Source organism: Hipposideros armiger, unplaced genomic scaffold (genome assembly GCF_001890085.2).
Source record: "Hipposideros armiger isolate ML-2016 unplaced genomic scaffold, ASM189008v1 scaffold_986, whole genome shotgun sequence".
Taxonomy (NCBI): domain Eukaryota; kingdom Metazoa; phylum Chordata; class Mammalia; order Chiroptera; family Hipposideridae; genus Hipposideros; species Hipposideros armiger.
This window is the reverse complement of record NW_017732336.1, coordinates 408,283-423,169: the sequence shown is the minus strand read 5'-3', so window position 1 is coordinate 423,169 and position 14,887 is coordinate 408,283. Positions and strand designations below refer to the sequence as shown.

The 14,887-nt window shown below is 45.1% G+C and overlaps 2 protein-coding genes and 1 pseudogene across 2 annotated transcripts in view; all 3 read left to right on the top strand.

Annotated features, from left to right (window-relative positions):
- The window catches only part of LOC109375688 (zinc finger protein 883-like), a 17,291-nt gene extending 14,194 nt beyond the window's left edge, over positions 1 to 3,097 (top strand). Inside the window, 1 exon segment of the mRNA XM_019631185.1 lies at positions 1 to 3,097. This exon segment is cut by the window's left edge and continues 6 nt beyond it. Coding sequence (XP_019486730.1) covers positions 1 to 522 — 522 coding nt within the window. The 3' untranslated portion in view covers positions 523 to 3,097.
- Positions 1 to 14,887, top strand: part of LOC109375699 (osteoclast-stimulating factor 1 pseudogene) — a 45,817-nt pseudogene that overhangs the window by 1,921 nt on the left and 29,009 nt on the right.
- Positions 11,441 to 14,887, top strand: part of LOC109375695 (zinc finger protein 883-like) — a 40,704-nt gene continuing 37,257 nt past the window's right edge. The window contains exon 1 of the mRNA XM_019631194.1: positions 11,441 to 11,740. The gene's annotated coding sequence lies outside the window, so the exon portion shown is untranslated. The remainder of the gene's footprint in view (positions 11,741 to 14,887) is intronic.

Here is a 14,887-nt window from a genome sequence, read left to right as displayed (position 1 = left end):
GAAAGGCCTTATGAGTGTAAAGAATGTGGGAAATTCTTTACCTACAGGTCCATTCTCTTAGAACACCAAAGAGTTCACACTGGAGAAAGGCCTTACGAATGCAGCGAATGTGGGAAATCATTTAGCCAAAGATCCCACCTCAATAACCATGGGAGAATTCACACTGGAGAAAGGCCGTATGAATGCTGTGAATGTGGAAAATCTTTTAGCCATAGCTCCAGCCTCATTAAACATCAGATAGTTCACAGTGGAGAAAGGCCTTATGAGTGTGGGGAGTGTGGGAAATCCTTTTATCAAAATTCTGGCCTCATTCAACACCAGAGAGTTCACACTGGAATAAGGCCTTATGAGTGTGGTGAATGTGGAAAATTATTTAGTAACAAGTCCAACCTCAATAAACATTGGAGAGTTCACACTGGAGAAAGACCTTATGAGTGCTGTGAATGTGGGAAGTCTTTTAGCCAAAGCTCCAGTCTCATTCAACATCAGAAGGTACACACCAGATAATGGCCTTATGAGTGATGTTATTTATGTTCTCTCAAATTCATATGTTGAAACCCTGTTTTCTTGTGTGATAGTATTCGGAGGTAAGATCTTTGGGAGCTAATTATGGTAAAAATGGGTTATGAGAGTAGAGCCATCATGAATGGGATTAGTGTCCCTATAAGATTCGAGAGAGCTTGCTTCCTCCATGTGCTATGTGAGGACCTTTTGAGAAGATGGTCATCTATGAATCAGGAAGCAAGTTTTCACTAGACACTGGTCTTGACCGTATGGGGACCATAATGTCAGATGTCCAGCCTTCAGAAGTCTGAGAAATAAATTTCTGTTGTTTATAAGCCCCCCAGTTTATCATGCTATTTTATAGCAGCCCAAGCTAAGACAAATGTGTAGAATATGGGTAATCCTTTAACCGAAGATACAGTCTCATAAAAATCAGGGAATTCACACTGGAATTAGTGCAGTGAATGTCACAATTTCTTTAGCCAGTCATCTGTCTTCATTCCACTCTTTATAGAGTTCACACTGCAGAAAGTCTTTAAAATAGCAGAGAAAGTAATGGGCTTTTTGTTTTGTATCATTACACTGGAGGAGAGCCTTTGTGCGGAATTCCACAGTGGAGGTGTGATTACCCATGTGTTCCAGATACTTGGAAAATGATCAGAAGTGACATTGTGCTTTCTAATCTTGCCAGAGTCCTTGTTAGATTTAAGTCATTGCCAGTTTCTGTGGCAGAAGTAATTTTACCTCTGCCATTTAGCAGGTCCCCACAGTGTACATCAGTCACCACCCTACATGCTTAGGGAAGCTAACCTCTGCTCTCTCGTTGCTAATGGAAATTATAGGAAATTGGAACACACGGGATTCTCATCCCCTTCTCTCTGACTAAGGGTATGGATGGGACCCAATGTTGGCCCAGAGTACCTGATTGGAATTCTGGAAGGTGTCTTGCACAAAGAAAGACAACATTTCTTAGGAAATTGTTGGTTTCACATGAGGCTTATGATAAATCTTTGCAGCTTCAAAGTCACCAACCCAGGAATTGCGTGCCACACGTTTCCTTGGTTTATGCAATAATTAATACCTTTTTGTTTAATTACCTTTAATATTGGGTACTCTGTTCGCTTTGAGGGGTGGTTTGAAAGCAGAATTGAGCTCTGCCAGCCTGAAGGGGTGAACAGATTTCACTGGACCCCAAACTTCATGATTTAGAGAGGACAGTGTAATTGCAAATGAATGAATGAATAAAGGCTCTCCACTTTTCAACCTTAACTTGCATTATGACCCAAAGCCTTTGTAGGGGGCTGAGTTGTGTACCCCAAAATTCATGTCGAATTTCTAACCCTCAGTACCTCAAAATGTGACTCTCATTGGATATAACATCTTTAAAGAGATATTAAGTTAAAATGAAGCCATTAGGGTAGACTTATGCATATTAATGGTGCCCTTCAAAGAAGAGATGAGGACACAGATACAGAAGGAAGACCAGCATCTGCAAGCCAAGGAGAGAGGCCTCAGAGGAAACACCCTGCTGACAACTGTTTCTCCAATTTCTAGACTCCACATTTGTGGAAAAATATCTGTTGTCTAAGCCACCAGTCAGTGGTACTTTGTTATGGAAGTTCTAGCCAACTAATATAGCCTCCTGGGCTTTGTGGTCTGGATGCCAGGATTTTTTTGAGGGCTCAGAGGGAGTGGTTGTGACAACCTCCAGTGCTTCTGGAAACACCATGAATGTTTTGCTTGCTCACAGTTTATATAATGCCAGGTATAGTTGAGTTAAATCTCTACCCCAGGTCCTGCAAAGGAGCCATGTACCTTGATATACAGAATTCACTTGTAGCATACCAGAGCAGGAGAACCATAACTGGTACCCCAGAAGACTGGATTAATAGGGAGTGGAGGAGACCACCTCAGCCACCTACATGGGATGTACTGCATCTAAAATTGCATCCACAAATATTCCAGTGGCTGCTCAGGGTGAGTGTGCACAGAAAAAAATTCTTCAACCTTTAGACCTGTGGAGCTTGTGTAACACATCATTGCCAGAAAAATAACCTAAAGGTTTTTGGATTCCCATTCCCTTACTGGGCTGTTCATCTCATCAAGGTAGTTGCTGCGCAGGCAGGAAAGCCAGGATAAAGAGAAGGGTGATTTCATATCCAGGGAAATGATTTTTGTGACCCAGCCCAGCCACTATTCTTGTGACACAAGCGGCAATTGCATTGCTTGCCAAATGCTACTGGGGCCAAACTGAGCTCCCTAGGACAAGACGAGAGCTTGTAGAGTCAATGTACATTTACCAAAGCCTACTTTCTGAAAAGATTGGGAGATTGAGATTTCTATTTTGAACAGTAGTTAAAAGATTATTAAGGTGTAATTCACATGCATTATATATTTAAAGTTTACAATTTGGTAAGTTTTCTCATATGATCCTGTGAAAACGATGATAATGAAAATACTTGTGACTTGCATATTTACCTCCTGTCTTTTCATAATCTCTCATCATGCCCTTCCTGGCCTGCCCAGCAATGATTTATTTTCTTTCTTAAAAAAAAAAAAGATTTTATTGGGGGAGGGGAACAGACAAGTTGCTGTCCTTTTGTTCTTCAGTCTAGTTGTGGAGGTTGTCGCTTCACTGGCCCATGTTGGTATTATCATTGCGCTCATCCCGGTGAGGCTGTCGCTCACAGGCCATTGGACGGCAGCTCACGAAAGCACATGCCTGCTGTCGGCCAGCCCCACGCAGCCTACACCATCACCGGCGACTCACGGCAGCTCAGCTCCAGGTTGAGCTGTTGTTCACCATTTTAGCTGTAGAGTGCGCAGCGTCCCTGGCCCACATGTGGGATCTCAACCAGGGCCCTGCTGTTCAGAGCTGGCATCCCAAGCCAACTCTTAACCAATGCACCACTCGGCCCACCCCATTTATTTACTTTCTTACAATTGATTAGTTTGCACTTTCTAGGTTTTTATATGATTGTAATCATAAAGCATTTACTCACTGTTTCCCCCTGAGTTCCTCATGGGCAATCTTGCTTTGAGACACATCAGTGGTGCTTATATGATTAGTTTCATTGTTTTTATTGCCGAGTACTGTTCTGTTCCCTGGATATATAGCACTCTTTTTAGTTTTTTTGTTTTTTTTTTTAAGATTTTGGGGAATTGGGGGAGGGGAACACACAAGTTGTTCTTTTATTCTTCAGTCTAGTTGTGGAAGGTGTCACTTCACTGGCCTATGTTGGTATTATCATTGTGCTCTTCCCAGGTGAGGCAGTCGCTTGCCGGCCATTGGATGGCTGCTCACAGCGGCTCACAGCAGCTCACGAAAGCTCATGCCAGCTGCTAGCCAGCCCCGCTGCAACCTACGCCATTACCGGTGACTCACAGCAGCCCAGCTCCAGGTCGAGCTGTTGTTCACCATCTTAGCTGTAGAGGGTGCAGCGTCGCTGGCCGTCATGTGGGATCTGAACCAGCAGGCCCTGCTGCTCAGAGCTGGCGTCTGAAGCCAACTTTTAACCAATGCGCCACTCAGCCAGCCACTATTCATCTGTTTTGAAGCACCTGGATTATTTCCAGTTTTGGACTATTTGCAAAAAATAGTGCCCTGAACATTTTCATTACAGTTCTTTATATGGAGAGATGTTTCATTGCTCTTGTTACAACTCAAAATGCAATGGCTAACACACAGGGTAGGTGAGAGTTAAAATATTTAAGAAACTGCCAAACTGATCTAAAATGATAGTTCCCTTTTGCATTTGCACCAGCAGTGTATGAGAGTCCCATTTCCTCCACATTCCTGACTTGATATGGTCAGTCTTTAATGTTAACACTTTTAGTAAATGTGTAGTGCTATCTCAGTGTGGTTTTAATCACATTTTCCCAGGGATTCGTGACTTCGAGCATTTTCTCATGTTTTAATTTACTGCTGTTAGAGTGCTAAAGTTCCAGCCGCTCACCACACAAAAGCCAAAACTCAAGAGGCAAGGTTGGTGGAAGAAAAGCAGGTTTATTCAAAATGCCAGCATCCTGGGAGGATGGTGGACTCCTGTCCCAATGCCATCCTTTCCCCCACTTCCACCAGCATGGCCAGAAGGTTTTATAAGCAGGTAAGGAGTGGCACAACAAAGGAAAAGGGAAGTTAAGCAATTCCTGGAAAAAGGCGCTACCCAGAGGCTGTTGTTTCTGGGATAGGAGCTGATCTTTATGCAGATGTAAAAACTTTTAAGTCAGTGTCCTGGAATTTTCCTTGAGGAAACAGGGTCATTAAGCCTGGTCTGCATCAGGTCTGGAGTAAACTGGAATCATGGAAACATATGCAGAGTAAATGTATAGTAAGTAGAGTCATTAAGGTTTAGCAGGAGGGGATGGGAGGAAGCAAAGAAAAGAAAAACTTGCAGAAAGTCCCAAGTTCAACTACACTGTTGTTGAAATTACACTAGAGATTTAAATCTCAGAAGATATAGTGTCAGTGTTATACCGCCTGTAAATGCTTCAATATAAGAAATTGAAACCTGGGCTGGCCGAGTGGTGCGTTGGTTAAGAGTTGGCTTGGGATGCCAGCTCTGAGAAGCAGGGCCCCGGTTCAAATCCCACATGAGGGCCAGGGATGCTGTGCCCTCTACAGCTAAGATGGTGAACAACAGCTCAACCTGGAGCTTGGCTGCTGTGAGTCACCGGCAATGGTGTAGGCTGCAGCCCCTCCTGCAGTGGGCTGCCTCAAGCTATCGTGAGTGGCTGGCAGCCAGCGTGAGAGGCCAGCAGCCTGTGTGAGCTGCTGTGAGCCGCCATCTAATGACCAGCGAGTGACTGCCCCACCCCGGAATAGCGCAATGATACCAACATGGGCCAGTGAAGTGACATCCTCCAGAACTACACTGAAGAACCAAAGGACAGCAACTTGCCTGTTCCCCTTTCCCGATTCTCCGACACTGTTTCCCTTCCCCAATTCCCCAATACAATCTTAAAAAAAAAAATTTGAAACCTAAGAACAAGTCAGAAACAGCCAACTGGGCCTTCCAAAATGAGGCAACTTCTTAAGCTATAGCCAATCAAATGATTTCCTTGCTTTGCTTCCCTTTCCCCTAGTTCGGTTTGGTGCTGCCTGATTGGAATTGTTTGCTCTAATAAAGACTTCAAAATTTTAATGTACCTCAGTTTCTTTTTAAAGAGAACAAATACCCCTCCCCTCAGAAAATACCTACAGGTATGTCAGTAGCCTCTCAGTAAGGAGGCCTTCCTCAATGCTCATTTACTTTTCTCAGCAAAACCACCTTCTCTCCTTGATTCTGTTGCACCTGCCACATTCTAACATACTGTAGAATTTAGTATTTCATATTTCCTGTGTAGAAGCCACATAAAGGCAGGGCTGTTTGTCTTGTGCCTGAATTTCTCCCATGCACCTACGGAAAGTTCCTTTAAACCCAGTACTCACTGAATATCTGTTAGAGCAGTGAATACACATGGCACCTCAATTTTCTTCTTATTTTTACTTTATTGGGTACTGCTAATGTTGTCTGTAACTCTATCCTAAGTAATATTGAAACCGGAGGGCAACTGAGTCCAGGGCTCATGCTGCCTATGCTGCTCAGCCAATAGACTGACACAGGAGTTGGGTCACTGAATAAGCGTTTATTGTCAGCACCGGTGGTGTGAGAAGGCATCAGGTTAACACCTTCAAAAACTGCCTTAACATTCTCAGACTGGCTTTGAGTATTGAAGGGAAAATCTGGGTGTTCCTCCAGAGGCTACAGTTCCAAGGGTCTTCATGGAGTCTTCCCACTGGCAACATGGCAGGAACAATGATGGGAGTAGCCTGGAAAGAAAGCTAGACCATAGAGATTGTGATCAATAAACCTAAGGGTATTAACCCTCCATCGGGCTCAATGCAATAGTTACATCGAGTTTGGGTGCAATACATCTACTAGATGCATGTATGACATTTATTTAAATTAAAAATGAATAGAAATAACATGTAAGCATGCTTATTTATTCAGAATGAAATTTTAATTTGCCACAAAGTAAAAACAATGTTTATTACATAAATTCAGTATTGAAATCAACATATTCAAAATGTAAAACTAAGACAAAATTTGTCATTTAATAAAATAACAAAAACTAATCTGATTGCTCTTCATCAGCTTCATTGCCATTGAATTTTGAGTTGAAACAATGTTCACAAATCATTGTCGCATGTTCTAAGCACAAAAATTGTTTGCAAAGTTTACAGAAGTATTTGGAATACCTTTGTCTTTTGTTTCCTACTCAAGGTGCACACCATTTCCTTTTGTTTGATGAATGGTGGCCTCAGGTTCTTGTGCTTGAACTTTGACAGCAGGTGTCGTAAACTTCTGCAATTTTTGTTGGAGAAGTGAAGGAACTCCCCTATTTTTTGTGGCTCTGGTTCATATGTTTGGCTACCAATTCCCTTAGCAACTGTTTCAAAAATAAATGTCTGTTTTATTTTTTTATTTTTATTTTTATTTTTTTTTAGCTGAGCCATCCTGCCACCTGTTGGTAGCTCAGCGGCTGCTCAGCTTGGGCCGGGACTTGAACCACTGTTGCTCAGAGCTCGCACTCTTGAGCGAGCTCTTAACTAACTGAGCCACTCGGCCAGCCCCAAGACGTTTATTTTTTTCAGGAGTGCGAGCTTTGAGCAACAGCGGTTCGAGCCCCGGCCCAAGCTGAGCAGCCGCTGAGCTGCCAACAGGTGGCAGGATGGCTCAGCTAAAAGTAAATAAAAAAAAATAAACGTCTTTTTTAAACTTCATTTCCATTTTCTAGGTACATAGCACTTGTGCATTAATGACAGTTATATTTTATCTTTGCCAATAAAATATTCATCTATTTCTTCATTACTAGTTTCTTGATCACTTTCTGAAAGAGAACTTTCTTGCTCAGTGTCAGGATTTTGGTCTCATTCTTCAGCTTGATTTTCACCATCTGTGTCAGTTTTGTCTTCCAATTCAAGTTTATTTTCAGCAGTATCAGACTCCATCAACATCTGTAGCAATATCTCAGCATCTTTTGGGTCATTTGGATTATAAAATCTTTGAGGTTGAGCCATTTAAAAGGTAAAACCTACAAAGGAAAAGTATTACCCTAAACAGGTGCAATGAATCTGTCAGATTAATTAGAAAATAAAATACCTAATTACTAAGTTTCAATAATAAAACTATACTTACAATCTCTTTCTGGAATGTCTGAAAGGATAGTACTGTACAAAACATTCTGTTAAGAAAATATAAAGATCTCAAATAGGCGCAACAAATCTGTGAGATTAAAGATGCTGCTATGAAATACGTCTTAACTGTACTAAGTCACAAACATGACTGGCGATAGGTTACGGTAGAGGAGGAAGAGACAGAAGTGATGAGTCACGATACTTAACTGTTACATATTTGAAAATTTGTGTGCAATGAATCTATGAGATCAGTTGCATCCAAAGAAGAGTTAATCATAAGTTTCAGGGTAATTTTCCAAAACAGGGAACTGGGTGTGATGGGATATTCCAAGCTCAAGCTGCAGGGGGATGGGTGATCTGTGAAGGCTATATAGGTCAAGGAAAGATGAGGCCTGGATGTTGTGTTGCTAGGCCTCTACTACTAGGGTCTCAACCAGGCCCTGCTTCAGTATGGCTCAGTGTTTTCAGGAATGAAAAAAATCACAATGTCAGACAGTGGGTCCTTCTCAGCACAATGTCCAGGTTCTTGGTGTCTTGAGCAAACAATTGAATGCGATACCGAGGCAAAGTAGTAAAAGAGCAATTTATTAGAAGAGCTAGTACATTTCAAAGAATTAGAAGTGGGCCCAAGCAGTAGAGAATGGCTCAAGGACCCATTATTAGAAGAGAAATTACACTCCAAAGAGTTTGGCGCAGGCTGAGCAAAGGAAGAAGCTCAAAACGCAGCCAAGGGCTCAAGGGGCTCAAGGCTTAAGATGGCATTATTAGGAGAAAATTGACACTCCAAAGAGTTGAGTGGGCCAAGCAAAGGCAAGGCTCAAAACACTCAAAGGGCTCAAAAAAGGGGCTGACTGCCCAGGACTTGGAGTTTTTATCCCTTTTTCTCTAGAATGGGCTGTCGCTCTACACCTGTGATTGACAAGAGGTTATTGTAGAGAAGGGAGGTCTTTTGGGTGGTGCACTCTGTGGAACATGCAGAAATGTAGAGACCCAATGCCTGCCTTTAAAACTGCCTGCCTTGTTTCCCTTTGAGAGACTTGGTCCCCATAAAATCTCTATGGAAAGCTGAGGGACAGGAGGTCTTTTCTTCTGTATATTCTTCCTGCTGGGGAGGGGCATAGTGGTGTCTCTGCCTATTGGGGTTTCACGGAACCCTCACCGTAGCTGATCTCAGATGAGAAGAAGGAGTCTTGAGATCTGCCTAGGAAGACCGTGTTGGCTTCTTTGGTTGTGACTGGCAATGTTGCTGGGGTGTCATATGTATCTCCAAAGCCCCTGAATGAGGAAAAAAAAATATATATATATATTTTTTAAAGTGGGGAATTGGGGGATGGGAACAGTGCTGGGGAACTGGGGGAAGGGTAACAGACAAGCCGCTGTCCTTTTGTTCTTCAGTCCAGTTGTGGAGGATGTTGCTTCACTGGCCCAAGTTGGCACCATCACTGTGCTCTTCCCGGGCGAGGCAGATCAGTCAGCTTCTGGATGGCCGCTCATGGAGGCTGCTGGCCGCTCACGGTGGCTGCCGGCTACACACGGTAGCCCATGGCAACCCACTGCAGCAGGGGCTGTGGTGACTCACGACAGCCCAGCTCCAGGTCGAGCTGCTGCCCAGCATCTCAGCTGTAGAGGGCAGTGTCACTGGCCCTCATATGTGGGATCCGAACCGGGGCCCTCTGGCATCCCAAGCCAGCTCTCAACCAATGCGCCACTCGGCTGGCCCAGAAAAATATTTTTTAATTGATAAATCTGTTAGCTCTCATGGAGCCTGTGGCCATTCAGGTGCAATGGGTTACTCAGTTGGCTTCAATTGTCTGGGCCCAGAATGGGTTTGGAAAGAATCATTAGGCTTACTGGCCTGGGGAAATGTTAAAACCTATTTAGTCTCTGGGATGGAATTGTCCAAGAGTTAGGTCTGGAGTGGCTTGGGGGATATTGGGAAGTCACAGGCTTTTAAGTAGTTATCTGAAGCAGGAGTAGGAGCTTTCTATGAACAATCTATTGTTTATGATTAAGAAACTGATTTACAAACAATCCAGAAGCAGGGGGATAGGAGACTTGTGATTCAGGCTAGGAGCAATCTTTAGCCTAGGATTCAGAAACTGATTAGAAAAATAATCAAAGCCAGGGGCTAAGGAACTAAGAAACTAGGGAGAAGATTTAACACCTCTATAGGAAAGAAAACTTAAAAGATTTTCAGTGGGGTGGGAGTGGGGGAGAGGGGCTACTCGCCTGGTCGGTAACAAAAATACAATGACCAAGTTTCTAACACAGTCACATACTCAGCTTGATTCTGTCTTTTCTCAGACTTTAGAGTCTTTTCTAAAATTTCTCTGAGTTCTTACTTTTTTCACCCTTTACCAATGTTTTCCCAGAGCCATTTCTGCCAGTGTCTTTAAGGAACTGAAGCAGGGCCTGGTTGGAACCCCTCCCAACATCCCAGCTTCACTTTCCTTGACTATAGCTTAATAATAGATCATCCCCCTTGGGGCTTGAGCTTGGAATGTCCCCTGTCCCACCCAGTTCCTGTTTTAGAAAAGTACCCTGAAATTTATGATTAATACCCTTAGGTTTATTGATCACAATCTCAGTTGTCTACCAGGCTACTGCCATCATTGTTCCTGGGTTGCCAATGCCATGGGAGAATCACGTTGCCAGAGGGAAGGCTCCATGCAGACCCCTGGAACCATCCCATAGCCCCTGGAGCCATGCCTAGATTTTCCCTTAAATAACCTAAGCCCATCTAAGAATGTTGAGGCTGTTTTTGGAGGTGTTAATCTGCTGCCTTCTGAGACCACTGGTGCTCTGATAATGTATGCTTATTCTATGACCCAACTTCTGTGTCGGTCTACTGGCTGAGCAGCGCAGGCAGCACAATTCCGGGATTTGGTTGGCATCCGGTTTCAGAACTACATAACATTATTAACTGCTTTCTGAAATGCACATTTCACAACTGTTTTTCTGAGATAATCTCAGTTCCACATGCAAAACTGTACCACCAATGTCTGCAGAAATTACCACTTGCCAGCAAGATGGTACCACGAGGTTCACATACTCCTTTATTTCAGGGTTCAGATGTACCCTTAGCACACATGCTCTGACTCAGTATTGCAGGGTGTATTCCATACCAAAAATAGCATCAGTTAAACTGCTCTTTGAGATAGACGTCAGATTCCTTAAAGAAATTGAATATACCTGAGGAAAAGGTGTAGGAAATATCATATGGGTAAAAGTGTTCTTCAGTGGGTGGGACACAATCACTAACTATACAGGTAAAAGGTTTTGGAGGGAGCAGAGGACAACTTGGTGATTGTCCGCCTAATTCAGTGTGGCCCAACATTCATCTTCCTCCCCAGTCATAAACCTGTTTGGGGTTTTCTATTGCTCCAAACCAATCATCCTGAAACTCACAAAATTAAGGCTATAAGCATTTGAAGAGCAATCACGTCATGTTTCAAGCTATTTGTGGACTCCTTTATTTCTCACTTGCTCTCTGGAATGATGTTACATTACTTTATTAATAGGATTTGGGAGCCTCTCAAAGAATAGTTTTATCCTTGGGAACTGGACCCTCTCCCTGCTAGGGGGCAGCATTTCCAGATTTCCAGCTCCCGCTGGGTGCCACGTAGCCAACGGCACTGGTCCTCAGAACACCCCCCCCATCACCCAACCCCCCCCCCCGCTAGAATTCTGAGAACAACATTACCCATAATTTCCTGCGCAGTGTTGAGCCAATGACAGATCAGGATGAAAGCATTTCAACACGAGGGGAAGGGACTTCCGGCGTCCTCCTCGTAGCGGGCGTTTTGTGATTTTTTAGGATCGGCTCACCTGGTTAGAGGCTCCATAGCGTAGGGCAGGGGGTCGAGGTGCCGTGACCGAGGAGACCCGGTAGTAGTCGTGGTACCCGCCGTGCAGATGCGGGCCTGAGGCTCGGCAACCCGCGCCAGGGCCGGGACAGAGACCGCAGCACCCGGGGCCCCCTCCTCTCCCGCCGCTCCCTCCTCGCCCACCCCAGAGAGTCCGATGGCGGCGGCCGCGCTGAGGCTCCCGGCTCAGGTGAGTGCGTGTCCCCTGGGCCATCATCGCCCTCACCCCACCCGAACCCTAAATCCCCGGCTGCGGGGCGCCTGCTAACGTCCTGCAGTCCGGGCCCCGGCGTCCAGGACGGTGAGGCGCCTTGTGGGTGACTCCGGTGTGACATAGGGTGTGGGAAAGGGTTACAGTAGGCAGAGGGGCTAGTGGTGTATAGATGTGGAGGGGCGACTGAGCCAGGAATGGGGTGTTGTATCTGCTCGCTTGCCGGCTGCGAAAATTGAAATCGGAGGCCAATCTAGTCCCCGGCTCGTGCTGCCTGCACTGTTCAGCTGATAGACCGACACAGGAGTTGGGTCATAGAATAAGCGTTTATTATCAGAGCACCGGTGGTCTGAGAAGGCAGCGGGTTAACACCTCCAAAAACTGCCCTAACACTTGTTGGGAACAGAGTTTAACTGTGTCGCAAATAAAGACACGTGAGGTCGAAAGCCACTCAGCAAGGAAAACTTTACTTCTGCAGAAGTGTGCGGAGCCACCGTAAATCCAAGCACACTGAGCGGGCAGTCCACTCAACTTTTATCCCTGACGCGGGTGTCACTATGTCGTACGCCATTGGCTAGAGTGCGACCTTACAATCTAAACCGGTTGGCTAATAAAACAAGCAAAATCTGCCTAGCTACAGGCTTCAGTTAAGCTAAAAATGGGGAGGAAGTGGGGTGTTGGGCTAACACTGCCAGGAGGATGCATATCCTGTTGGCTTTTGATAGAAAAGACTATAGTTTACTTTTAACACACTCTCAGACCAGCCTGGGGTGTTTCAGGGAAAACCTGGACATTCCTCCAGAGGTCACATGATGGTTCTGGGGGTCTGCATGGAGCCTTCCCTCAGGTGATGTGGCTCTTCTTCCTGGTCATCAACCCAGGAGTGGAGCAATGATGAGTGTAACCTGGAAAGAATGCTAGGCCACAGTAAGCAAGCACACGTTTCAAGGTAATTATCTAAAGCAAGAAACTAGAAAGCGGATATTCTAAACTCAGGACTGGGACTGGGGACATTCCAAGCTCAAACCACAGGGAGGGATTTGATCAATTTTTAAGCTCTAGGGCAGGGAGAGGTGAGGCCAGGGACATTGCAAGGCCTCTTTTCTGGAGGTCCCAACCGGGCCCTGTTTCAATTTCCCCGTCTTATATTCATTTTAGTTCTATTAAATTAGTAAGGTTAGATTAGAGAGGAAACAAAATAACTAAATGAATTGAGACAATTTAAAAAATTTTAAATTCAGGGATATGGGCTAGGACCCCTGGCTCTTGCTACTTCCTGCTGAGAGTGGGCGTAGTCCCTGCCTATGGGCATCAGAGTTCTTTGCTATTTGGTTACAGCAGGGAGGGGGCATATCCAGCAGTCTGAGTTATTGAACCTAGCTCTTATATTAGCTTATTGTCCCTGGAGAAGCCCAGGGAAGAGGAGAGCCAAAATGCATTCAGTGGGCTTCCCAGATGGGGCACAAGTAGAGGGGCAATAATGAGCAGTTTCAGCAGTTCAGTCTGAAGAGGCGCTTCATGTCTTCAATTGGTTCACAGGAACAGGAGTGACAGTCTTCCTTCTGGGGGAGTCCTGTGGAGACTTAAATGAAATAAGTTTGATTCGAGCGAAGTGTACTCAGCCACTGACTCTTTGAAGCCCGACAGCAGTTGGGGTGCTCAGAAAAACTGCAAAGGGTCCCTTATATTTAGGAGCTAACTGGTCTGTTAGAGACCCCTCCCCCTCTAGGCTTCTAGTAGTACTTGGTGCCCTGGCTTTCTGGGGGTACAATGTATAGAGGGGTCAGCCTGGCGGAGGTGCCGGTCCCCCCCTAAGTGCCTGCTGAGCCTCTCCCAATTTAACAACATAGTAGATAATAGAATTGAGGTCAGAATCCAAAGCAATGGGCAGCAGTTAGAGCCAGGACTTAGAGGCCCCCAGACAAAACTTCTCCAAAGCTCTTTTTAAGTCTAATTTGCTTGTTTTACATTTCCTCTAAGGTATAGGCCAATGGTAAGGAACAGGCTTGAGTATGAGCCCAAATTTAGGGGCTTTATTTATCCACACAACCAAGCAGGTCTCAGAGGAAACAGGTCCAGAGTGAGCAGTCAAGACAGAATAAATGGCTCCCATCTCAACCAGGAAATTAACAGGCTTACCTGCCATGTCAAGGGTCACCCACAGTTTCTCCCCTGTGATGAGCATGGCCTCTTTCTTTTCAGGAGCCACTGGGTACTTTAGGTCCATCAGTCAATTATAGCCATTTGCTGAGAAGGACTTGGTCCCTGCTCCCTTCAGAACAGGGGACAATCCCTCCTCCAAGGCCCTTTAGTTTGCATAGGGGGCACTTTGCAGGATTAGGACACTCCTTATCTCAGTGGCCTATACTTCCACATCCAAAGCAGGCTCCTTTTCGTCTTCTGGTGCTGCTGGGGTGGCCCTGGCCTTGGCCTGTCTATTAACTGCAGCCAAAAATCTGGCCTCATAAACAGTCTCACTTTTCCTTTCTTTCCTCATTTTTCCTGTCTTGGTTGTTAAAGATATTTAAACAAATTCCCTGGCCTTCTCTAGGAACTGAGCCTTTTTGTCAGGGATGTAACAGTGGGCCAGAACCGTTATAATGCCCTGCTAGTTAGGGAAAACACCAGGCCAAGCATTCTTGCACTGGCCTATATCTGACCCCGAGGAGGACACATGAACTCTAGCAGTCCTAAAATACAGAAGTTTGCATAACTATTAGCAAAACTTAGTTCTTAGATTTAATTTTCTTTCTTTTTTTTTTTTTTAAAGATTTTTATTGGGGAATTGGGGGATGGGAACAATGCTGGGGAATTGGGGAAGGGGAACAGACAAGTTGCTGTCGTTTTTGGTCTTCAGTCTAGTTGTGGAGGACGTCGCGTCATTGGCCCAAGTTGGCACCATCATTGCTCTCTTCTTGGGCGAGGCAGATCAGTTGCCGGCTTCTGGACGGCCACTCACTGTGGCTGCTGACCGCTCACCCTGGCTGCTGGCTACATACGGTAGCCCATGGCAACCCACTGCCACAGGGGCTGCAGCCTACGCCGTCGCCGGTGACTCACAGCAGCCCAGCTCCAAGTTGAGCTGTTGTTCAGCATCTTAGCTGTGGAGGGCAGTGTCACTGGCCC